The 25,605-nt window shown below is 36.5% G+C and overlaps 2 protein-coding genes and 1 long non-coding RNA gene across 3 annotated transcripts; 2 read left to right on the top strand and 1 right to left on the bottom strand.

The window, feature by feature from the left end:
• Positions 1–7,077: 7,077 nt before the first annotated feature.
• Positions 7,078–8,812, bottom strand: AIMP3 (aaRS-interacting multifunctional protein 3). The gene is made up of 4 exons (XM_089704732.1): positions 8,640–8,812; positions 8,343–8,531; positions 7,641–7,736; positions 7,078–7,320 (listed from the first exon to the last, which is right to left on the bottom strand). Exons 1-4 carry the CDS (start codon positions 8,709–8,711, stop codon positions 7,171–7,173), a joined length of 507 nt encoding a protein of 168 aa, XP_089560858.1. The 5' UTR covers positions 8,712–8,812; the 3' UTR covers positions 7,078–7,170.
• A 1,320-nt stretch (positions 8,813–10,132) lies between these two features.
• LOC149481722 (uncharacterized) lies at positions 10,133–10,814 on the top strand. The gene is made up of 2 exons (XR_016316787.1): positions 10,133–10,397; positions 10,487–10,814. It is a non-coding gene; the product is annotated as an uncharacterized LOC149481722 (long non-coding RNA).
• Positions 10,815–11,752: 938 nt separating this feature from the next.
• On the top strand, positions 11,753–25,281 carry LOC149481723 (solute carrier family 35 member F5). Its single transcript, XM_089705399.1, has 10 exons — positions 11,753–12,195; positions 12,276–12,410; positions 14,564–14,629; positions 15,011–15,103; positions 18,998–19,150; positions 21,284–21,466; positions 21,998–22,145; positions 22,333–22,492; positions 22,911–23,129; positions 23,533–25,281. The coding sequence occupies exons 1-10, from the start codon at positions 12,040–12,042 to the stop codon at positions 23,597–23,599; spliced, it is 1,380 nt and encodes a 459-aa protein (XP_089561525.1). The 5' UTR covers positions 11,753–12,039; the 3' UTR covers positions 23,600–25,281.
• Positions 25,282–25,605: the final 324 nt, after the last annotated feature.

Here is a 25,605-nt window from a genome sequence, read left to right on the forward strand (position 1 = left end):
TCGGTGTTCGGTGTTCGGTGTGCGGTGTTCGGTGTTCGGTGTCCGGTGTCCGGTGTTCGGTGTTCGGTGTCCGGTGTCCGGTGTCCGATGTCCGGTGTCCGGTGTCCGTTGTCCGTTGTCCGTTGTCCGTTGTTCGGTGTTCGGTGTTCGTTGTTCGTTGTTCGTTGTCCGTTGTCCGTTGTCCGTTGTCCGTTGTCCGTTGTCCGTTGTCCGTTGTCCGTTGTCCGTTGTCCGTTGTCCGTTGTCCGTTGTCCGTTGTCCGTTGTCCGTTGTTCGTTGTTCGTTGTTCGTTGTTCGGTGTTCGTTGTTCGTTGTTCGTTGTTCGTTGTTCGTTGTTCGGTGTTCGTTGTTCGTTGTTCGTTGTTCGGTGTTCGTTGTTCGTTGTTCGTTGTTCAGTGTTCGTTGTTCGTTGTTCGTTGTTCGTTGTTCGGTGTTCGTTGTTCGTTGTTCGGTGTTCGGTGTTCGGTGTCCGGTGTCCGGTGTCCGGTGTCCGGTGTCCGGTGTACGGTGTCCGTTGTCCGTTGTTCGGTGTTCGGTGTTCGGTGTTCGTTGTTCGTTGTTCGGTGTTCGGTGTTCGGTGTTCGGTGTTCGGTGTTCGTTGTTCGTTGTTCGTTGTTCGTTGTTCGGTGTTCGTTGTTCGTTGTTCGTTGTTCGTTGTTCGTTGTTCGGTGTTCGTTATTCGTTGTTCGTTGTTCGTTGTTCGTTGTTCGTTGTTCGGTGTTCGGTGTTCGGTGTTCGTTGTTCGTTGTTCGTTGTTCGTTGTTCGTTGTTCGTTGTTCGTTGTTCGTTGTTCGTTGTTCGGTGTTCGTTGTTCGTTGTTCGTTGTTCGGTGTTCGTTGTTCGTTGTTCGTTGTTCGGTGTTCGTTGTCCGTTGTCCGTTGTTCGGTGTTCGTTGTTCGGTGTTCGGTGTTCGGTGTTCGGTGTTCGGTGTCCGTTGTCCGTTGTCCGTTGTCCGTTGTCCGTTGTCCGTTGTCCGTTGTCCGTTGTCCGTTGTCCGTTGTCCGTTGTTCGTGTTTCGTTGTTCGTTGTTCGTTGTTCGTTGTTCGTTGTTCGTTGTTCGTTGTTCGTTGTTCGTTGTTCGTTGTTCGTTGTTCGTTGTTCGTTGTTCGTTGTTCGTTGTTCGTTGTTCGTTGTTCGTTGTCCGTTGTCCGTTGTTCGTTGTCCGTTGTTCGGTGTCCGTTGTCCGTTGTCCGGTGTCCGGTGTCCGGTGTCCGGTGTCCGGTGTCCGGTGTCCGGTGTCCGGTGTCCGGTGTCCGTTGTCCGTTGTCCGTTGTCCGTTGTCCGTTGTCCGTTGTCCGTTGTCCGTTGTCCGTTGTCCGTTGTCCGTTGTCCGTTGTCCGTTGTCCGTTGTCCGTTGTCCGTTGTCCGTTGTCCGTTGTCCGTTGTCCGTTGTCCGTTGTCCGTTGTCCGTTGTCCGTTGTCCGTTGTCCGTTGTTCGTGTTTCGTTGTTCGTTGTTCGTTGTTCGTTGTTCGTTGTTCGTTGTTCGTTGTTCGTTGTTCGTTGTTCGTTGTTCGTTGTTCGTTGTTCGTTGTTCGTTGTTCGGTGTTCGTTGTTCGTTGTTCGTTGTTCGTTGTTCGTTGTTCGTTGTTCGTTGTTCGGTGTTCGCTGTTCGGTGTTCGTTGTTCGTTTTTCAGTGTTCGTTGTTCGTTGTTCGTTGTTCGGTGTTCGGTGTTCGTTGTTCGTTGTTCGTTGTTCGTTGTTCGGTGTTCGTTGTTCGGTGTTCGTTGTTCGTTGTTCGGTGTTCGGTGTACGGTGTTCGGTGTTCGTTGTTCGTTGTTCGGTGTTCGTTGTTCGTTGTTCGTTGTTCGTTGTCCGGTGTCCGGTGTCCGTTGTCCGTTGTTCGTTGTCCGTTGTCCGTTGTCCGTTGTCCGTTGTTCGGTGTTCGTTGTTCGTTGTTCGTTGTTCGTTGTTCGTTGTTCGGTGTTCGGTGTTCGTTGTTCGTTGTTCGTTGTTCGGTGTTCGTTGTTCGTTGTTCGTTTTTCAGTGTTCGTTGTTCGTTGTCCGGTGTCCGGTGTCCGGTGTCCGGTGTCCGGTGTCCGTTGTCCGTTGTCCGTTGTCCGTTGTCCGTTGTCCGTTGTCCGTTGTCCGTTGTCCGTTGTCCGTTGTCCGTTGTCCGTTATCCGTTGTCCGTTGTCCGTTGTCCGTGTTTCGTTGTTCGTTGTTCGTTGTTCGTTGTTCGTTGTTCGTTGTTCGTTGTTCGTTGTTCGTTGTTCGTTGTTCGTTGTTCGTTGTTCGTTGTTCGTTGTTCGTTGTTCGTTGTTCGTTGTTCGTTGTTCGTTGTTCGTTGTTCGTTGTTCGTTGTTCGTTGTTCGGTGTTCGTTGTTCGTTGTTCGTTGTTCGTTGTTCGTTGTTCGGTGTTCGCTGTTCGGTGTTCGTTGTTCGTTTTTCAGTGTTCGTTGTTCGTTGTTCGTTGTTCGGTGTTCGGTGTTCGTTGTTCGTTGTTCGTTGTTCGTTGTTCGGTGTTCGTTGTTCGGTGTTCGTTGTTCGTTGTTCGGTGTTCGGTGTACGGTGTTCGGTGTTCGTTGTTCGTTGTTCGGTGTTCGTTGTTCGTTGTTCGTTGTTCGTTGTCCGGTGTCCGGTGTCCGTTGTCCGTTGTTCGTTGTCCGTTGTCCGTTGTCCGTTGTCCGTTGTTCGGTGTTCGTTGTTCGTTGTTCGATGTTCGTTGTTCGGTGTTCGGTGTTCGTTGTTCGGTGTTCGGTGTCCGGTGTCCGGTGTTCGGTGTTCGGTGTTCGGTGTTCGGTGTTCGGTGTCCGGTGTCTGGTGTCCGGTGTCCGGTGTCCGGTGTCCGGTGTCCGGTGTCCGGTGTCTGGTGTCCGGTGTCCGTTGTCCGTTGTCCGTTGTTCGGTGTTCGGTGTTCGTTGTTCGTTGTTCGTTGTTCGTTATTCGGTGATCGTTGTTCGTTGTTCGTTGTTCGTTGTTCGTTGTTCGGTGTTCGGTGTTCGTTGTTCGTTGTTCGGTGTTCGTTGTTCGTTGTTCGTTGTTCGTTATTCGGTGATCGTTGTTCGTTGTTCGTTGTTCGTTGTTCGTTGTTCGGTGTTCGGTGTTCGTTGTTCGTTGTTCGTTGTTCGTTGTTCGTTGTTCGTTGTTCGTTGTTCGTTGTTCGGTGTTCGGTGTTCGGTGTTCGTTGTTCGTTGTTCGGTGTTCGTTGTTCGTTGTTCGTTGTTCGGTGTTCGGTGTTCGGTGTTCGTTGTTCGGTGTTCGTTGTTCGTTGTTCGTTGTTCGGTGTTCGTTGTTCGTTGTTCGTTGTTCGGTGTTCGTTGTCCGTTGTTCGGTGTTCGTTGTTCGTTGTTCGTTGTTCGGTGTTCGTTGTTCGGTGTTCGTTGTTCGGTGTTCGTTGTTCGGTGTTCGTTGTTCGTTGTTCGTTGTTCGTTGTTCGTTGTTCGTTGTTCGTTGTTCGGTGTTCGTTGTTCGTTGTTCGTTGTTCGTTGTTCGTTGTTCGTTGTTCGTTGTTCGTTGTTCGTTGTTCGTTGTTCGTTGTTCGTTGTTCGTTGTTCGGTGTTCGGTGTTCGTTGTTCGTTGTTCGTTGTTCGTTGTTCGGTGTTCGTTGTTCGTTGTTCGTTTTTCAGTGTTCGTTGTTCGTTGTTCATTGTCCGGTGTCCGGTGTCCGGTGTCCGTTGTCCGTTGTCCGTTGTTCGTGTTTCGTTGTTCGTTGTTCGTTGTTCGTTGTTCGTTGTTCGTTGTTCGTTGTTCGTTGTTCGTTGTTCGTTGTTCGTTGTTCGTTGTTCGGTGTTCGGTGTTCGTTGTTCGTTGTTCGTTGTTCGGTGTTCGTTGTTCGTTGTTCGTTTTTCAGTGTTCGTTGTTCGTTGTCCGGTGTCCGGTGTCCGGTGTCCGGTGTCCGGTGTCCGGTGTCCGGTGTCCGTTGTCCGTTGTTCGGTGTTCGGTGTTCGGTGTCCGGTGTCCGGTGTCCGGTGTCCGGTGTCCGGTGTCCGGTGTCCGGTGTCCGGTGTCCGGTGTCCGGTGTCCGGTGTCCGGTGTCCGGTGTCCGGTGTCCGGTGTCCGGTGTCCGTTGTTCGTTGTTCGTTGTTCGTTGTTCGTTGTTCGGTGTTCGGTGTTCGTTGTTCGTTGTTCGTTGTTCGGTTTTCGTTGTTCGTTGTTCGTTTTTCAGTGTTCGTTGTTCGTTGTTCATTGTTCGTTGTTCGGTGTTCGTTGTTCGTTGTTCGTTGTTCGTTGTTCGGTGTTCGGTGTTCGTTGTTCGTTGTTCGTTGTTCGTTGTTCGGTGTTCGTTGTTCGTTGTTCGGTGTCCGGTGTCCGGGTTCTGGTGTCCGGTGTCCGGTGTCCGGTGTCCGGTGTCCGGTGTCCGGTGTCCGATGTCCGGTGTCCGGTGTTCGTTGTTCGTTGTTCGTTGTTCGGTGTTCGGTGTTCGTTGTTCGTTGTTCGTTGTTCGGTTTTCGTTGTTCGTTGTTCGTTTTTCAGTGTTCGTTGTTCGTTGTTCATTGTTCGTTGTTCGGTGTTCGTTGTTCGTTGTTCGTTGTTCGTTGTTCGGTGTTCGGTGTTCGTTGTTCGTTGTTCGTTGTTCGTTGTTCGGTGTCCGGTGTCCGGGTTCTGGTGTCCGGTGTGCGGTGTCCGGTGTCCGGTGTCCGGTGTCCGGTGTCCGTTGTTCGGTGTTCGGTGTTCGGTGTGCGGTGTTCGGTGTTCGGTGTCCGGTGTCCGGTGTCCGGTGTCCGGTGTCCGGTGTCCGTTGTCCGTTGTCCGTTGTTCGGTGTTCGGTGTTCGGTGTGCGGTGTTCGGTGTTCGGTGTCCGGTGTCCGGTGTCCGGTGTCCGGTGTCCGGTGTCCGATGTCCGGTGTCCGGTGTTCGTTGTTCGTTGTTCGTTGTTCGTTGTTCGTTGTTCGGTGTTCGGTGTTCGTTGTTCGTTGTTCGTTGTTCGTTGTTCGTTGTTCGTTGTTCGTTGTTCGTTGTTCGTTGTTCGTTGTTCGTTGATCGTTGTTCGTTGTTCGTTGTTCGTTGTTCGTTGTTCGTTGTTCGTTGTTCGTTGTTCGTTGTTCGTTGTTCGTTGTTCGTTGTTCGTTGTTCGTTGTTCGTTGTTCGTTGTTCGTTGTTCGTTGTTCGTTGTTCGTTGTTCGTTGTTCGTTGTTCGTTGTTCGTTGTTCGTTGTTCGTTGTTCGTTGTTCGTTTAAATTAAATTAACTGTAAAATGTACACGTTTTAAACATTTGAAAAAATCTAAACATAATAATGTTTTATTTATACAGAAATAAAAAAATGGACAATAGAGATTGGAAAATGGTATCATCGCAGACGGCAGAGTACATTCATTGTTATTGATGCACATGTACGTAATAATTAAACGCACTGTATAAATAAATTGCCGCGGCTGCAAGAACTTCTACGGACTACGTCCATCCTTGAAGCGCCAATGCAGAATGATCAGTACGCCAATGTGTGAACAGGAATCTTGATATCCTTCATTTTTTCCCAACACGTTGGCCCAACGCCTTGGCCCCATGTGTACTGCCGCTATTACATTTTAGCACTATTGTCAATTGTAAATCGTGCAGTATAGTCGGGCACGAAGACACAAGCATCCTCGATACAAAAACGATCAGTACGCAACATTATATACACAATACACATGCATTTTAATAATAGATTTCAAAACAGCAATACAATAATATAAACGCGAGCAATGGAAAGACGCCACGCTTACTCCGAATTCCGAAACATACACGATTAGTCCGCATGCGTACTGGCGCTGTATATTTTGGAGCGCTATTCTTACTGACTTCACTACAAAGTATACGCGAGTATTTGCGTACTGCTGTTGTATAGATTGGAAGAACTTTGTAAAAAAGTTATTTCCAAACTATACGTGATTAGTTTCACACCGTTGCATACTGGCCTTGTATAGTTTGGAAAGACGCGACGTGGCATGCGGCAAATTTGCTATTATAAAAACATTAGGATATTATTTTCAGTGCGCCAAATTTGGCTTTTTTCTAGCTAAATATACAACTTCTAAAAATCAGACATATTTTAAACATATAAATCTGTTTATTTCATTTTAATGCTATTATTATGATAATCGATTATATATGTAGAATCACTGCCGATGTTTTAGCAATCAATTAATCAACATACCTACATTTTTAAAAAAAGTTATCAGGTATCGTGTTATTTTAGGTAATTTTGATGGGTAAAATTCTGAATTCATGGGTAATTTATTAGATAAATAATTAGATTGAATAAAAAAGAAGTCAACAAAAATTGTTAGCATTAAAAATTATGCTTCTTTCTCTTACCACATCCTTGGTTAAGTGGCTTAGTATTTTGACTCAAAGGTATAGTATAATAGGATATCCTGGATAAGAAAAGGGTTGAGGATGGTACACTATAGGTCCATCTAAACTTGCATTTTTCAATTCATGTGGTAACAACTGTTTTGGTAAAGGTATTTTGTGCCAAGGTGGCCTTGAATTCACTGGCTGAAATAAAATAAAATAAAAATTGGTTGTCTGTAAAGTCGGTTTACTGACGATAGTTGAACATGACAATGTCCGATTGTGCTTCTTTGTCGCTCGTTCCGCGCTCTCGCTCGCACTTCAAGCCTTATATGGAACGGCTCAGAGCGAGGTAACGCCGCATGAGTCATGTTTTTTCGTGCGTGCAGGCGGCTCTATCGAATTATAAGACGTTGTCACGTCAAAAATGATGGGAAACATTAAATATTCATTCTTCTAATATGTGGGGCTGGCTTTATTTTTATTTTCCGTGCTAAAATATTGTTAAAAACAGAATCTACAAAGAAAAAATGTTGTGTGGTTTTATGAAACCACGCTAAAAGTGAAACTGTTCGAACGGTTCCGAACACTGCTTTGTGTAGCGCATGTCGCGTGACGGTCGGCTGCCGCGATACAAGCGACATGCGCTACACAGACCAAAAAGTTTGAGACGATGTAATAAAAGTTTCACTTTAAAAAATTGTTATCCCTCATAAAAATCAGTCAATTTGTACATGCTAACTGAATCTTTACTTAACAATTAACCATAACAATGTTATAAAAGGAAAGTTATAATATTAAAAATAAAGAAGTTAACTTACATAAAACAAATTTAGAACAAAAAATAAAACAAGAGCATTAAAAAATTTCGTCACGAGATCCATTTGGTAAAACTTTATTGCAGTAATAAATTGTATGCACTACAATCATAATAAGCAATAAAACATAGAATTAATGCACGGCAGGTGCAAGTATTGATAGCGTCAAAGTGTTTAGTGGTAGAGGGGCTCGGCTTGCACACACTCTTGGTTGTGCTTGTATATTCTTACACCACCTACATAAGTGTAGAAGTGATTCTTGCTCTTGTACAGTCAACCGCTCCTGTAAAAGTGTTAAGAAAAATAAAAAAAATGTGTTTTGAAATTTTTCAACATTTGAGCCTTAAATGCATGGCAATAAAGATTAAATAAAAACAAAGAAAGAAAGATTTAAATAGTCTTATGGGTAAAATTATATTAAAAAGAATTTAAGTTGTACATTTAAAAGTTTCCATGTTTTACATGACTACAGTTTGTAACAATATTCAAACATCTACTTTACAATGGACTTATTAAATAGTGGTGATAAATACTTTAAAAAAAGGACTTAATGTCATATGGAATTTAAAGAGAATTTTTTTGTTTATAATCCTCTATACTTACAACTAGCGAGTAAACCACATAAAATGCAGCTATATCAGTCACAGTCAAAAGATTTCCAGTGAGGTAGCTCTTCTTCTGTAATGCTCTATTCATACCCTAAAATTAAAAACCTTTCGTTATGAAAATGGTTTCAACTCTCATATTGCACGCCTCATAAGCGAAGCGTTGAGGTGGGTACTACTGTCACTTCGCGCAAAACATCTGATTTTTCAAACTTAAAATGTCTTTATGTATCATACATTGCACTTGTAAGATAATACATACACACACATATTAAGAAAAAACACTATTTTTAACGTTCATGATATTTTTGATGTCATTTTTGTTATATAAACTAGTTAAAAAACAGTTTAAAAAAGTTCTGTCTTGGACGTCCGTGTGTCTGTATGTGCGGATCCTTTTTCTTGTTAACACGATAGCGACCGAAATACTTTACTAATCGAGTCTTTTTTTTTCTCTTACGCTTGAGTATGCTCAGGAATAGAACCCTTTCATTTTTCAGGGTCTGATTCGATGTGGTTTAATTGTTATTAAATAAACAAAAATAATAATTAAAAAAAAATTATGAGGCGTGCACTTTTGGATTTTCCAAATTATTTTATCTTTACAATAGATAAATGAGCACTACAACAATACATAGTTTTAAATATACTGTACAATAATTTAAACATTCATTTCTAGTTTAATACATAGGTAACTCACTTGAAGAAAATTTTTCGCAAATGCCGGATTCGAATTTGCTTGGTTTGCATACATTGCTATGTGCTCTAACCACTGATAACTTAGTAGCATTTGTTCCTGGCTCATTTTTATGCCACTTTTTGATATCAATCGTAATATTATACTAACGAATCCCTCCACATTCTCCTTGTCAATGACTGTTGTTAAAACCTAAAGGGTACTTAATAAATATATAAATGTTTATTTTTTATTATTTGAAGTACCTACATATAAAAGTAACAATGCAGAGCCGAGCCATTGATTTATCACTTAAATTACCTTGTCTGTATTATAACATAGTGAACCCGCAGAAATATTCAAATATTTACTAACAAGCTTTATAGCTTCCATAGTACAAAAAATAATTTTAAAATTATATTTAAATAGATTCCTTGTTTATTTTTCTAGGTTATAAATTATGACAGTTGACACTAGCGATTGGGGCAGAATCGTATCAGTATCGTTGGTACGGGAGCTATTAACGTTGAAAAAAAAGTCATTTTAGTATAGCTGGTTTTTTGATATATTGTTCCTCTAGCTATTTCGGTTAGAGTCCGCGCAGTCTGGCTGGCCGGAGTGGTTGCGTTCAGTAGTGCGCATCTTATCTGCACAGGAAATTATCCTTAATTTAAAGTCATTTTTTAACGCGTAATTTTTAAACTTTTGCCTTTAGATAGATCCATCAATCATAATTTTTTTATTGCAAGACGTTTTTTTCGTTGTAAAATAGGTGCCAGACGCAATTTTTAATTTCGTTTTTATAAAAAATTCAAATTATTTTAGAATGTCTGTAAATTTCATATTATGTTCTTCAAACATAATATAATCTAAAATTAATTAGCCAGACGCTAATTCGATTGTTAAGTATTAAATATGTACAAATAAAAACGTAGTGAAAGTAGGTAAGTATAACAATTTGATGATTGTGTATATGGAGAGATAGTTTAAAGTGCAAGAGAGATAGAAAGGGTCGGCCGCGAAAATTAAATAACAATAAACAATAACTTTTTTTTTTCGAAAATATAAGATACATAGAAATTGAATTGTTCCTACTCTAGGATTCCCTGTGTTGTGGGAACAAGTACCTTCCATTGGTACATTTTATTCCTTAGGTTAAAAAATAAACTATTAGGGTACATCAACAATCTTCTATACAAAACAATTTTTTTTATTACTCAACTAGCGACCCGCCCTGGCTTCGCACAGATGCGATGCTGATACTAAAATATATATATATAAATCTCGTGTCACAATGTTTGTCCTCAATGGACTCCTAAACCATTTAACCGATTATAATAAAATTCGCACACCATGTGCAGTTCGATCCAACTTGAGAGATAGGATAGTTTAAACATGTAGGTACCACGGGTGAAGCCGGGGCGGACCGCTAGTATACCTATATAAATTCATGCTAACTACTTTAGTTAAATTCAATACAAACTTAAACATGCGAGTGTGTGTGTGTTCACTTGTGTGTGTCGTGTTTGGTGTGTGTGTGTGTGTGTGTGTGTGTTGTGTACATCAATATTGAAACTAATTTTCTAGATGTCTCGCTTCCAATTTCAAAAACTCTGGGACTTTTTTAATTTCCATCTAATCATTTTAAGAATATTTAATTTAATGTTGATTTTATTAAATAAGTAAGGAACCAGGAAAGAGAAGAATTTATGAGCAAAAGAGGTGTGAGTTGTAGGAGTTTTCGTTTTTTTTTTTTTTTTTTTTCGAGTTTTTAATGATGTTCGATTTCATCTGTTTTCAAGTAAGTAGGTACTTTCAAGTGTAAAAAATCTGAAGAAAACTTTACAAAAAAATTTCGAAACTTCGACTCTTCCAGTTTACCACCCTGTAAAGCTGAATTGCTTCAACATTTATTAAGGGTTCGCTATGTGACTAAGCTATGGAGAAATGCACACCAAAAACAACCGACAGCTTTATCTCCAGTTGCTTCTGGTTGGACCATCAACAAAGATAAATACGATTTTGTTTGGTTTGAGGGAGAGCAATCACCTTCCACAGTTGTAGATGTTATTATTCAAAGTAAGTATTGAATAGAACATTAATCAAGAAAAACTAAATTATTATATATTATACTTTGAATAAATGAATTATTATTTTTTTTGTTACAGATAATGGAATATTGGAAAACAATAACAATTCCTTAGACGGCTTAGACGATAACATAAATAATTCTGACTGTGAGAGGGAAGATGATGATGATGATGATTATGAAGATGGCTTTTTAAATTTAACAATGTAATTGTTTAACCTTCATTGATATAGTTTTTATTCCATTCTTTTTAATGTATGGTAACTTTAATTTATTTTTCACTTTTATGTTTTTTTTTTTCATTTTAACTTTTTAATTTATAAGAACAAGTGTAAATAATATTGTATTCTTGCAATTATTTCCTGTCGCATAATTAAAATACACTAGCTGATGAGCTGCATGCTTCATTACTTTTTTTTATTTATACTCATTTTTTAATACTTAACAATCGAATTAGCGTCTGGCTAATTAATTTTAGATTATATTATGTTTGAAGAACATAATATGAAATTTACAGACATTCTAAAATAATTTGAATTTTTTATAAAAACGAAATTAAAAATTGCGTCTGGCACCTATTTAACAACGAAAAAAACGTCTTGCAATAAAAAAATTATGATTGATGGATCTATCTAAAGGCAAAAGATTAAAAATTACGCGTTAAAAAATGACTTAAAATTAAGGAAATTATCGTGTGCAGATACGATGCGCACTACTAAACGCAACCACTGCGACCAGCCAGACAGCCCGGACTCTAACCGAAATAGCAAGAGGAACAGTATATCAAAGAACCAACTATACTAAAATTCTCACTTGTCAACGTTGGTAGCTCCTATACGAGTATTCAGAGAAACCTTGAGAGAAACTAATCTGTCTACGGGCAGAATATTTCCATGGGCAGAATTCTTACTTCACAGAATAGGTAAAATGAGTCACAGTCACACTCAAACGCACAGCTTGTAGTGCAGTCAAAATAAATAATTATTTAAGCATGATTTTTGTTTACTGTGTTAACTAGATCACGCTCTATAAGTATGAATATTTAAATTAACATTAACCTAAGAATTTTAGACTACATCGATTACTAGGAAAAGAAACTTGTGAAAAATATAAATATTAAATATCATTAAAATAAAGGAAGAACGAGAAAAGGACGATATAATGTTGAATAGCATAAAGTATATATTACAGGTAGATATTAAGTGATGTAGATAAATATATCCTATAAGCTGAATAGACATAGACGAATTTTGAGTCTTAGCGTGAATGGTATCCTCGATCTATATTTTTTTTTATATTTTTGATTGACAGTCGATAGATAAGGGAAATATTTTGACAGTGACAGTTAAATGGTTTCATATTATACCAGAAATTCTGTTTGGTAATATATTTGCAAAATATTCGCTACGATAGCCGTGAATATCTAAGTTAATAGAAATAATAAAAGTCAAGCGTTACAAGCGAAGTGTTTGTAAGGAAAATAACTGTAATATACTTTCATAGATACACAAATAATGATCAAAAGCTATACTAGTTATTCTTTGATAAATTTTATAGGTTTTTCATAAACCGATCAGTATTTCGATTATATTTCCACTGTTTACCTTTTTCTCACTCTTTTAATTTATCTTAATGTTGACTCTATGTCATAACTACTATCGCGTGTTGACGAATAATAAAAATAGCAAAAATGAGGCACAAGATTTCAGTAGAAGAAAATATGCGTTTGGTATATTTATTTTATTCCTTGTTGCTATTTTATGGGTTGTGTCTTCAGAGCTCACAAAGGTAACATAGTTTTAAGTTTGTGATAATCCTAATATCTGCATATTCTATCTATTTATTAATATAACTGTATTTTTTTCTAGTATATTTACACAGAGAAGAAATTAGAGAGACCATTCCTTGTGACGTATATACGAAGCTCATTATTGTTTATATACCTTTTAGTATTATGCTTTACACCACCTACAAAAGATCCATGCCAGCCTGCTGATTACACTGTAAGTATCCGCCAACCCGCACTTGGCCAGCGTGGTGGATTATGGCCTGTACCCTCATAGGAGGCCCGTGTCCCAGCAGTGGGAACATATATGGGCTGATGATGATGATGATAGTTAAAAAAAATAATTTTAATTGTAACTTACCTTGAGATAAGATAGGAATATTTCCTTATAAGTTATTCAAGGAAATAATTTCTTTTCAATAAAATAGTTGGTTTTTATACAATAATGTTATAATTTACTGGAACAATAATAAGATAAAATGTTAGCACTTTCTAACTTCTTTGTTATTAAACTTTTCCTAGAATCGTTATTTAAGTCATCTAATCCCAATGCTTGTTGTTCTAAATTCTATGTAATAATGTTATAATATAGTATATACCTATCTTTGAAATATAACTCATAATAATATTTTTAGTATCATGTTTCCCTTTGAGTATTTCCTTTCTTATCAGAATAGAAAAAATCTTATTATTTAATACACTCACCGGCACGGAATCTTGGCCACTTACAAATTTGCCGATAAAAAAAGTTTGAAGTGTTTTTCACGATTTTTTTGTATGCAGATATGTTAACATATTATTTGTTTAATTTTATGGTAAGAAATCATTAAGTTTGAGAATAATCTTTTACCACTTTTTAAGAGTTACTCGAAATTTGTGATTTGTGCGGTTAAGCCGAAGTTACGAATTGTTCGTTTAAAACTTTTTTCGATATCGTTTATGACGTTTTAAGATATTGTTATTGTTGTACTGTAGTCAATGATCATAACAAACAATAAAAAATGTCGTTAACATCTGAACAACCTGCTCAGGCCATCACAATGTTAGACCAATGACTGCCTCAACGTAAAGTACGTAATGTTCAGTACGTACCACGTTCAGCGGTGCACTATGCATGGAGAAGATACCAGGAGACTGGTAGCTACACGTGCAGACCAGGAAATGAAGGCATGAGGTGCACATCAGCTCGAGAAGACCCCTTTATTGTTCAAGAAATACTCAGAAATGGCTTTCTGACAGTTTTTGAGATACACCACCGGCTCTAAAACACCAGGATAATAAATGTGAGTGAGCAATCGGTGAGAAGACTAATGAAGGAAGTTAATTTGAAGGTTTGCACACCAGCACGCCGTCCAGAACTCCTCAGACATCACAGAGAAGCATGTCTTCGTTTTGCACGAGAACATGAAAACTGGACCCACAGCCAGTGCGCTCGTGAGGTGTTTACAGATGACTGCTAAGGCACTTTACGAGCTTCTGATAGCCAAGAGTCAGTATAGACGAGACGAGAAGAGAGTTTTTCACCCATCACCACACTCAAACTGCGATTTTTCGTGGAGGGTCAATAATGGTATGGGGAGGTATAAGTTCCGATGTTCGCACGGAGTTAGTTATCGTAGATAATGCCTTAAATTTGATCAGGTACATTGAGGAAATTCTCCAGGAACATGTTCAGCCCTATTACAGGTTTATCAGTGAAGAAAATTTGCTACTATTACACTATAACGCATGTCCGCGTGTCGTACGATGCGTATAAGAGTACCTTCAAGAGGTTATTATTGAAAAATTGGAGTGGCCAGCTCGTAGCCCGGATCTTAATCCAATAGAACACATCTGGGACATGCTTAAAAGAAACATTAAGTTCGATTCCAACCCAGCACCAATGTTAGATAAGCTTAGAAATACAGCTGGGGCCGTTTGGTATACTATAGCTCAAGTGGACATCAAAAATGTCTTCTAGAGTATGCCAGACTGGATGCAAACAGTGTTTAAGGAAAGAGAAGGAAACACCCTATATTAAAAGGTTCAATTTTTTTTATGGAAACGTTCTTTCTAATTTTTGTGCATTTTTTAAGAAATCATTTAAATTTCACAGGAAAACCATAAATTCTTGTTTAATTCATATCTACGCGGTAGTACTTCTTATAAACTTCCAATTATTACTAAAAGTTAGTAAAAACATTAAAGTAACTAGTTTTGATTAAATTTTTATTGAATTTTGTAGTAGAAAAGAAATAGTGCTATTTTACCCAAAAATTTGCAGTGGCCAAGATTCCGTGCCGGTGAGTGTATATGCTACTTAATTAAAGTAGGTACTAAATGGTTTTTAATAATTTTATATGCAGTTTAAAAGTATTTTTATTTTAACAGCAACTTGTGGAACCAACTACTGAGACAGATGATGAAAATTTCTATAATGAGGCAACAAATAGTTTAGTGAGTATTATTTATAAATTTGATTTAAATTTTGTATGCTGTGATGTTACCTAAACAATTAGATATATGATTTGCATATAGTATATTGTGTAAAACTTATTTGTATGGTCAGTTCTTTATAACATTGTCTCTCTCTCTCCTAATAATGAAAGTGAGTAAATACATATTCATGCACAAGTTGACTCCACACTCTTCACAGGACTTTAAACAATATTTCCCAGAGCCTTAGCCTCTGGGAAATATAGTAAGTTTCAAGTCTGTAAGTTTCATACAATCTTACCACCCTTTTTACTGCCGTATGGAGCAAACTTCATATGTTAATTTTCAATATATGTATTTCCTATACAATTTGTATTACATTGTTTTTGTTTATTTATACAGGGTGATTCTACATTTGTGCCAGTAAGGCCGGGAGAAACAACAGACAGTGATGATGCAACTCCAAGAGCTGTACGCTTTAACAAAGTTGCAGAGGTAATATAGTTAATATCATTCTTTTATTTATAACTATTTTTCTCTCAACCCACGCACAACTTTGTTTATTTTTGTCAATATTGTTATAGGAACTGCTCTAAACATAAATTTTTCCGAAGTAAGAGTAATATAAAAAGAAATCCTATTTCATTTAATATTATTTCTGTGTCATAAAATAATTGCCAGTTGTTTCAGCTTTTAACTAAAAAATATAAGTATATTATTTTACAAGACATATATTATGTATAATATGCATAATTTACAGCATTATATGCACAAAATAAAATCTAATAGGAATATGATATTACTAATAGATACTTTGTAATCTTTGTATACCCGGTTTGCATTTGCGGCTATTCTTGGGTGAATTTCATGTTGCCGCACTGTAGATGTTACTTTTTACCATCCCCTATTTCAGATTTCAAGTTAGAATTTGTGTGAACAGATCCAGAGATATCTTAATACCGTCATATCCTCCAACATTACCTTTCCAGCCTATCTTTGCCCAAATTGAAATTTTAACTTCCCTGAGTGTTTATGTGGAGTAGCATGACATTTAAGACTTGTTTTGTTTTTTGGTAGAAAATTAAAGTCTTTTCTCGCAACACTGATTAGATAGCACATGTATAACGTCAATCAGTCTGCTGCTACATGTCGACAAAGAAGGAGGTGTTTTGGTGGTGCCAAATTTTTCTAAAAAAACTTGTCTCTGATCACTGGGAATCAATTAGAATACGTGAATATTTCTTATTATTTATTAAACTAGAATATAAAAAAGGGGGTTATTTGTTATTTACAAGCAAAAATACGTAGTATTATAGGAGTTTTGTCGCTGGGCAATGTAAGGTTAATAAATGTAGTGTGACCTATCCCAACATTGCCCAACCGTTTTGAGGTGCTAGGGCTGACACATTTTCACAAATAGGTAGCAAGGTAATTTTTTTTAGGTATAAATTAAGTACACAGCATGTTTTTTCTTTTAGGTACCTAGGTAGGATTGTACGAGTATGTATGCCTACCTAAGTACTTTTTAAATGTGTAGTAGAATTTACGTATAGGTACATAAATATTCATAATTTCAGTTTCATTTTAAAGATATACCTAGAAACAGTACGAACGCAATATTATTGCATGTGTACCTACCTATTACTTGTTACCCACCTACATATTTTATTAAACTTAATTTTTTCATCCTTTACCTAGTTGATTTTTTTGTGACAACCCTAGACCCTAAAAATTTTTGTATGAAGATTGTGAGAAAATTACACCTAACTTTGCCCATACAATTTAATGAAGATCTACTTATTTTGGATCATTTTTTGTAAGAGATTCGGCATCTCTGCCTTGTCTTGTACTTTGTCTCTTAAAAACAGCTACGTAAGTCTTAAAATGGCTGAAATATTAAAGGTGGGCAAAGTTGTATACTTTTCCACCTTACTTCGCCCACCTCTTTCTTCCTTATTTTTAGAGAAACTATTAAGAATATGATTATTTCAATTATATATATTCATCCTAAATTCAATTCCCTACTCAAATAACAGCATCAATTCTGTCCATATTTTGTTTTTTCTTGTATATGATCAAAACACTGTGAAAAGCGGGCAATGTTGGAGGATATGACGGTACGTAATGTAATTTAAATTGATTCACCCGAAATTTTGTGTCAGTGTTTCGAGTCATTTGTAACAGGATGGCGGTTCTACAGGGGTCTTAGTATGCAATGACAAAAAGAAAAATGATGGTCAGAACGCTGATAATCCAATGAACGCTGATACCTTAAGATACTGTAATATTTTATATTAGAGAATCTTAACATAAAATATTATAGCATCTTCACCGTGTGTGACGCGCTTAACAGAGAGACAGACATATTTTTGCATTTATAATATTAGTAGGGTCATTTTAATGATCCAAACAATTATTAAGGTTTGTTTGAAATAATATCTTTCTCATTCTACTTCTAACTTTTACTATTTGCTATTAAATACTCAATGAGGAAATTAAAAAGTGTTGCACCTGTTTTCATTACGATAATATGGCTTCCTTCCCTCATCAAAGGTAATCGACCGTTGATCCTAGCGGATTAAGGGCCGATTTTTCAATGCCCAGATAAACAGCTAGATAGACTTTATTCTTCAGTTAACAAAATATTCAATTTTTCAATAGACGAATAGGACTTATCTATCGAATAACTACGTTATTTGAGGAATAAATCTATTTGCCGCTCCAACGGCCAGATAGCGCGCTATTCGACGGTTAGGCGTTTGAGTTGACAACTGACGCGTCAAATTTGGGATATTTTCGTATGTCATAACATAGAGCGTAGAATTATTAACAATTAAACCTCTTTCTATATAATTATTATCAATTAAAATCATATTGAAATTGATGTTTTTGATAGTACTGATGACCATGCCATTGAAAATTTGCCGAACGCTGCCTTTAAGTATGTCGTTTCCATCGTAAAATATATAAATTGAAACACAAATTTAACCAAACTCTTTACTCGAATCAAAACAACAATCAACAATCATAGAAGACAAGTGCACTCCTGACGTGAGTCATAATGACGGTTGTTGACAAATTGCAAGAGTTGACTCTATCCCGCTCTAACCTGACTAATTTAATATGTTTGTTTCGCCACTCCGAGAGCAGAGCTGCCAATATGGAAATATTTGGTCAGATAGTTATTCATCAAATAAATCACGATTGAAAAATAGGCGAGCCGTTATGAGTTAGATAAATAATTGAATAAATCTATTCGAGGGGTAGTTATTAACTTATTAGACTTTTTATCTCGGGATTGAAAAATCGGCCCTAAATGTACTATCGAGTGCTCACAGAGCACTAGATAAAATCGCTAATTGACGCATAGACTTTAAAATTTAAATGTATGAAAGTAGTGTAAAAGTAGACAGTAAAAGTAGAACCGTTCATATTATTTGAAACGTTTGTGGACATTAAATCGAAATAAATTACGAAAAGTAAATAAGACTAATTCTCTAGTTTTCTATTTTTGCGGCATCATGGCTTCACACATATGCAATATAATCAATTATATTGCCTATTATGTATACTAATAATAATTTTACAATAAATAAGAGAAAGTCAAACTAAACAAATAAATTTAATCGGTATGTTACTTACGTCCAATAAAAAAATAAACATAGTTTGAATAGCATGCACAGAAAAACATGATTAAGTATACACTACAGCGGAAACAAATCATCTTATCTTATCACTAAATTACTATCCTCTCTATGACTGAAGGTATTTGAAAATCGTATTTGTTAATTGAATTTTCGTGTAATGGATTAGTATGTAATATTTTTAATCTATTGATTAATAGTACATAGAAATGTTATTTAGGTAAAGGAATAAACTACTTACACCTGCTAAATTACGATTAACTTATGTCATTCATAATAATATTATTATCGATATTAAAAAGAGCCGTTTCCGTTCCTTGAATACAAGATACCACTAGCACTCTGAATAATTACTATCATGACTGCAGACTGACTGTACTATACAGACATTACTTTAAAATTGGTAAGTACTAGGAAAATGAAAAAATGTGTCTGAAATTTTCACAATTTTATATTTTAGATTTAGAATTGTGTTACAAATAAGTATGCGAGATTTACTTACTAAAGAAGATTATTATAATATGTATTTACTATCTTTAACAACTTTTTTTCTTCCATTTACAAATGATGTAGAAGATACTCAGTTAATAATTATATTATACAAGTCCCAAAGTACACTTTTAGAAACTGGTTTAAGTATCATAATTTATAATAATATTACTAAAACATGACAAAGTTCACTATGAAGCATATAACGGTTTAAATTCATGAAAGAATTTCTAGAACATTCTGGAACGTTCGCCAGGTCCGCGTCATGTCAGCGGCGATGGCGGGCGAGGCTCTATTGGCGCGCCTCTCGTGGTCCGCGTCGATTCGCGCTACGGAATACGCGCAACGGCGAGCGGCTGCTGCTGCCACCAGGCGGCATATACGATTAGCACTTGTGTTTACTATACCTGTGAGTTTATGTTGTTTTAAACGTTAATTACGAGTAAAAATTAAGTGAATCCTAAGTTAATTAAGTTAATTAAGTAAATCCACCTAGACTATGTTTCTAAGAACATTACGTATGATGTAATATATTATATTATATCATATTGAAATACATGCAAAAGGCAATCTGATATAGTATGAAAACTGTATATTGATTTTGCAATTCATTGTCTATTACACAAGACAAATTTTAATCTTCTTATACAGGGTGTCCCAAAAAGTAGTGATGAACGAAAGCTGGGAGGTAGAAGACCAAGAGGGCTATCCGAATCACCCCCATGTGTGTTATGCGATTTTTCGTATTTTCGGAGTTATTACATTTTTTTCAATTTTTCATCTATCGCCGAGTACGATGAGATTTTTATTTATGGTAACGTGAATTATTGCGCTAGATGCTTGATTTTTTTTGTGTGCTAAGCTGAAAGATAGGCCAATTCAGTATGGTAACATTTACTATCGTTAGATCTTCGAATGGAATAAAAAAAAGAATTAAATGCCAAGAAAGATAAAATTACCCAGTATGTTCATAACTTCAAGGGCCCATAAAAAAATAAAATCACATAAAAAAGGTTTTCCATTTGGCTTTTAAAAACTTGCTCTATCGATCAGGTAGCTACCCTAAAAATTTCATTTTATTATTCTGAAGGCTTCAATCGAAAAATTGAAATCTAAATGTGGTAAGTGCAAAATTTTTATTAACATGATGATCATTAAAACCAATAAATAGGTGTTTAATTACCAGAATTTTTTTAAATAGCCCCGCTGTTGCTCAGTGCAAGTGCGACATCACTGTAAAAAGTTGTCTTTTAAATGTCTGAATGCTTTTTTATCATTTTTAATGGTTTCTTCTGCTACTATGAATTTCCGGGTTATTTCGTCCAAATTGGGGCATTCTCTCAAGTAGCCGAAGTCTTTTTAGTATCCCCATTGAAACAAATCAATGAGGTTTAGGTCGAGGGACCGTGGAGGCTAGGCTTTAAAGCAGGCGTCACCGGCGCATGCGCAGGCTGCAACGACCAATCCATCTTTCAGGGTATTTTTGCCCTTTAGCCTGGCCTCCACGGTCTCCGGACATAAACCCTATTGAATTTTTTCCGTGGGGATACTACAAAGACGAGAGACTGCCACAATTTGGACGAAATAACCCGGAAATTCATAGTAGCAGAAGAAACCATTAAAAATGATAAAAGAGCATTCAGACATTAAAAAGACAACTTTTTACGGTGATGTCGCACTTGCATTGAGCAACAGCGGGGCTATTTAAAAAAAAAAATCATTTTTAAACACCTATTTATTGGTTTTAATGATCATCATGTTACTAAAAATTTTGCACTTACCACATTTAGATTTCAATTTTTCGATTGAAGCCTTCAGAATAATAAAATGAAATTTTTAGGGTAGCTACCTGATCGATAGAGCAAGTTTTTAAAAGCCAAATGGAAAACCTTTTTTATGTGATTTTATTTTTTTATGGGCCCTTGAAGTTATGAACATACTGGGTAATTTTATCTTTCTTGGCATTTAATTCTTTTTTTTATTCCATTCGAAGATCTAACGATAGTAAATGTTACCATACTGAATTGGCCTATCTTTCAGCTTAGCACACAAAAAAAATCAAGCATCTAGCGCAATAATTCACGTCACCATAAATAAAAATCTCATCGTACTCGGCGATAGATGAAAAATTGAAAAAAATGTAATAACTCCGAAAATACGAAAAATCGCATAACACACATGGGGGTGATTCGGATAGCCCTCTAAGTCCTCTACCTCCCAGCTTCAGTATATCACTACTTTTTGGGACACCCTGTATATAAAAATGAATCGCAAAATGTGTTGGTAAGCGCATAACTCGAGAACGGCTGAACCGATTTCGATAATTCTTTTTTTATTATATTCCTTGAAGTACGAGGATGGTTCTTATGTAGAGAAAATGTAAACATGTACCACGGGCGAAGCCGGGGCGGACCGCTAGTTGTTTAATATAATAATATAGAAATACAACACTGTAGTAACGCAACAAAGATTTAGTGTAATTACAAATGTTTATTCTCATAATATATTTAATCATGCAAATATCTCCACTTTCTCGTTTCAGTGGTTCATATCAAACTACCTATACCGTTTGAGCTTACTGCACACGTCGAGTTGTTCAGCAACAATATACACGTCAACAACGAGCGCATTCGCCCTCACGCTCGGCGCGCTTTTCGCACAAGTACCCACGGATAGATTTAACTTCTCCAAATGTGTGGCTGTTTTACTTACTGCGAGTGGACTTGTAAGTATTATAAATTTTTTAACTTACAATAGTAAATTTAAAGACATATGTGTTTTTGTAAAGAAATTAAATCGGTCTAGTATAGTTCAGAATCGACTTTAATCATTCTCATTCTAGCGACTCATCTGCGTTACATTATATGTATTGCGATTAAATACTATAAACGAAATTAATTATGTTGAAGTGTCGTGGAACAGTCTTATATACATAGAAAGAAACTAGATGATAGACTATAATTAGGTAAAGACTATAGATGTAAGAATAGAGAGAAGAGGAATAGACAGCGAATACCAATTACTTGTTGCTTTTTGAAGTGAAAACATCTTTAGCGGCGTTGAGCACTTTTTCTGTAATGGGTATAAAATCTTAAACTCGCGTCATGACACGTGACCTGATCGAAAAAGCGTAAGACGGATGGATATCAAACATGCTCAACGTTAATAATCAAGTCTTCACTTCTGCCGGCACTCCCGGAGTGCCACCCGTCTTTTTTTTATTATTTCATGATTTCAACAAAACATCCTATTTCAGGTAGTTCTAGGTATATCTGAGAGCCACCAGAGTAATTGGTTGGCGGTATTGTCGGCGTTGGGTTCCGCCTTATGCTACGCAGTGCACTTGCTAATGTTCCGACGAGAGTTGAGAAAAGGGGACGGGATTAACTCCTTTTTGCTCGTTGGTAATTTCAAAATACAGACTGATATTATATTAATGCAATGATGTAGAGATCTTGAATTATCTGTGCGAAAAATTATTACTATTTTTGACAGTGGCAATGAAAAGTCCGTTTTCATTTTGAATAATGAAGGTTCTGAACGTTTAGATTCTATTATTTAATTAATACATCAATTTTATCATTATTTTAGGTATAGTTGGATGTACGTGTGGGTGTCTAATATGGACATTCGGAGGTGTATTAGCGATAGCTGGAGTTGAAAAAGCTGAGCTTCCATCTCCAAAATTATGGAGCTGGTTACTCCTAGATGCCGCCTTGAGTCCCCTTCTTATGGAGTCTTTATGGCTTTGGTGAGTTATTGTTACTTGATAATATGTTCCCTTTATGTAAACATTAATATATTGATTCTGAATTGATGAGAATAAAAAAAAACTATATACTTACTAGCGGTCTGCCCCGGCTTCGCCCGTGGTACCTACATGTTTAAACTATCCTTTCTCTCAAGTTGGATCGAACTGCACATGGTGTGCGAATTTTATTATAATCGGTTAAGTGGTTTAGGAGTCCATTGAGGACAAACATTGTGACACGAGATTTATATGTATTATGATGTATTTCTTTATTTATTAAAATAATCAACAATAATGATATGTTACAGAAAGTGATGCTATTAATACAGCAATAGAATTTACTTATCCTACTATTTTTTATGTACATTGACACACTCTTGTGTATTGTTTGCTTGATTATTGACACTTTCTCGTTCAGGGGCAGATCTCTGACGTCGTCGCAGACGGCGACCGGCGTGCTGGCCAGCACGGTGCCGCTGGCGGCGTGCGTGGAGGCGTGGCGCGCGGGGCCGAGCGCGTGGCACGCGGCTGCTGCAGCGCTGAGCGCCGCGGGCTGGGCGGCCGGCGCGCTGCCCCTCGCCGACACGCCGCCCGGCGGCTGGCTCGGCGTGCGCCTGCGGGCCGCCGAGGGGTTCACGTGAGTGTTGTACGACATTGTGTGGTACGCGAAGCGGATCGTTAGAACTTCGGCAGTCAACCGCGCGCCCATCGGCTTATTGTTCACTGGCAAGCAACTGGTTCACACAAAATATCCTGCGGCGGCGACCCGCAATATGGCGTACAGCGCTATTCAAATCGGCAGCGTTGACACATAAAAAAGGTAGCTAAAGCGCTTGTGCGCTGTAACTACAGTCACTTTTGCTTAAAGGATTCTTATCACTAGTCGTCACAGAAGTTATTAAAGTGCGTTAATAAAATGGTACTTGAATTTAAAAAACACTTCAAAGTATTTATAATAATAAAATAATAAGATGATAATATTTAAAATAAAGCCCTAAATATGAAATGTACAATTTCAAATATATTTATATATTTTACAGGACGATACGAAATATATCGGATTTGGACGAGCAATCAGAAGCACTAATATCGGATGATCCTACGTAACACATCAATATTGTTTAGACATAATTTGTAAGTTAGTGTGACTATAAGCACCGGGTTTGCTGTGTGACACCCGCGTTTGGTCGACTTGTATCACTTAAGTTATCCATTTTAAAATACATATATAAGTTTTATCGACTACTACTTGAAGTCTACTTTTATTGTCTTTCTTAATCAATTCTATGAAGAAAGCAATAACGGTAGTGAAAATTAATATGCATTATTGCTTTTAAATTATTATTTAAATCACATGGACAATGCCTTCAAAACTGTTACTTTTTTGTTTGTTATCATAGTGCTTATGCTATAATTTATAAAGCCGACGTTTGATGTTTGTAATGATCTCATATTTAATTACAATATCTCAAATAAAAATGTTTCCAAACTCTTAATTTCACTTGCGACACAATATATAGACTGAAACAGCTAATTTAAGTGAAACAAATCGTAACTCCTAGTCTATGGTGTATAGCATTTATCATCGTTTAGTGAGAAATAAATAGGTATATAAAAATAAGTCATGACCTTCGTATCATTCCATCAGTAATAATTTATTGTGTATAAATAAAAATTATGACGTAACGATGTATATTTTCTTTATTATAAATTATTATATATTTCATATGTATCACATTATTTTTCCAATGGATATACATAGTTTATATTTTTAACTTCTGGGTGTTTTCAATTTATTAGAAAATGAAATAAATTGCTATAATTTGTATTGTTTGTTCGCTTTAAACATAACTAATATATATCGACCGTGTTTGGTGTTAAAAAATTATTTTATTGACTCTCAAATGCATATAACTAAAAATTCCTAAACTGAAGATATAGACAATTATTGTTATGATAGGTAATAAGTAATTAGAAAAGACTATATTTTCCGAATAATTCAAACAAACATAATTGCATACGACGATTACGTAAAAAATAAAACGATGGCATAATTTTTTAAATTATATAATTCATTAAACTCATTGTTTATCTTCGCGCAGCCGGCTTATACCGCCCCGATTATGCGGGCATTTGACTTTGAAAACATAATCTTATAAAACTTATGTGCGCGTACGGGTGGCAAAGGTGGGCGGGTTGCCACTTACCAGTTAGGCAAAGTTACACATGCGAGTTTTAAGAATTCATCTAGTGGATAATAAAAAAATACGTCTTGAATTTTATGAATATTTTTTACGTACTCAGCGTATGCAAAATAAGTCCTTTTGTGTTTAGTACACCAACGTGACGGTGTGACATCCTGTATATTTTTGATGAGCTAAAATTAATGTTTAACATAATATTTGTATTGTATAGAATATAACTGTTTTGTTTTATTTCTCACTCATTTTATATTTTCATTTATATATTATTTTCTATTGCGTTTTTTTACACAAACATCATTGTATTAACAGTATTGCTTCGGCGTTTAATAGCTATGTAGATTTTCAATTGTGTATATAGTATAATATATATTTATACTCTTATTTAATGATTTTACTATGTTAAAAATTTTCTTGTAACATAATAAAAAAATCGTGCGATTATTAATATACAATAAATAATCTTAGCTAAAATTTTAAAATGTATTTTTTAACTACCGTGTATTTGCATTGAGCACAATGTTTTAAAATAAATATGTAATTAATTTCTAACTTTATTTCTGTATGTGTAATAAATGAACAGCTTGAAATATATACAATTTTTTTATTAATTTCTAATCATAATTTTTTCAACAAGTCCGCAACGCACAATATGTGCAATCTACATAAAAGAAGTCTCTATTATTAGTCCGGGATACATCGCCCATTTTTGCAAGTGATTACTATCAAGCTAATTTTTCGTGAGTAGCTTTATTTTGATGAGATGCCCAATAATTTCATGTACGAAACTCTCGATTGTGGTAGCTTACAGAGGTAACAAGGATAAAAATTTTTGATTTGACGGTTCTCAAATATTTATTACGCGATTTGTAGGACAATATGTCTGTTGAATTATATAAGTATTAAATAAGT

The sequence above is a fragment of the Colias philodice genome, chromosome 16, assembly GCF_061535455.1.
Source record: "Colias philodice isolate Cphi_HAF_F1 chromosome 16, ilColPhil1 Martin Lab GWU primary, whole genome shotgun sequence".
In the NCBI taxonomy this organism is placed as follows: Eukaryota; Metazoa; Arthropoda; class Insecta; order Lepidoptera; family Pieridae; genus Colias; species Colias philodice.

Coding starts and splice junctions, on each gene's coding strand:
- AIMP3 (XM_089704732.1), bottom strand. CDS start 8,711: ATGGAAGCTATAAAGCTTGTTAGTAAATATTTGAATATTTCTGCGGGT. Junction 7,737..8,342: donor TTGCGAAAAATTTTCTTCAA/GTGAGTTACCTA, acceptor TTTTAATTTTAG/GGTATGAATAGAGCATTACA. Junction 7,321..7,640: donor ATGTGGTTTACTCGCTAGTT/GTAAGTATAGAG, acceptor ACACTTTTACAG/GAGCGGTTGACTGTACAAGA.
- LOC149481723 (XM_089705399.1), top strand. CDS start 12,040: ATGTTGACTCTATGTCATAACTACTATCGCGTGTTGACGAATAATAAA. Junction 21,467..21,997: donor TACTTACTGCGAGTGGACTT/GTAAGTATTATA, acceptor ATCCTATTTCAG/GTAGTTCTAGGTATATCTGA. Junction 22,493..22,910: donor ATGGAGTCTTTATGGCTTTG/GTGAGTTATTGT, acceptor TTTCTCGTTCAG/GGGCAGATCTCTGACGTCGT.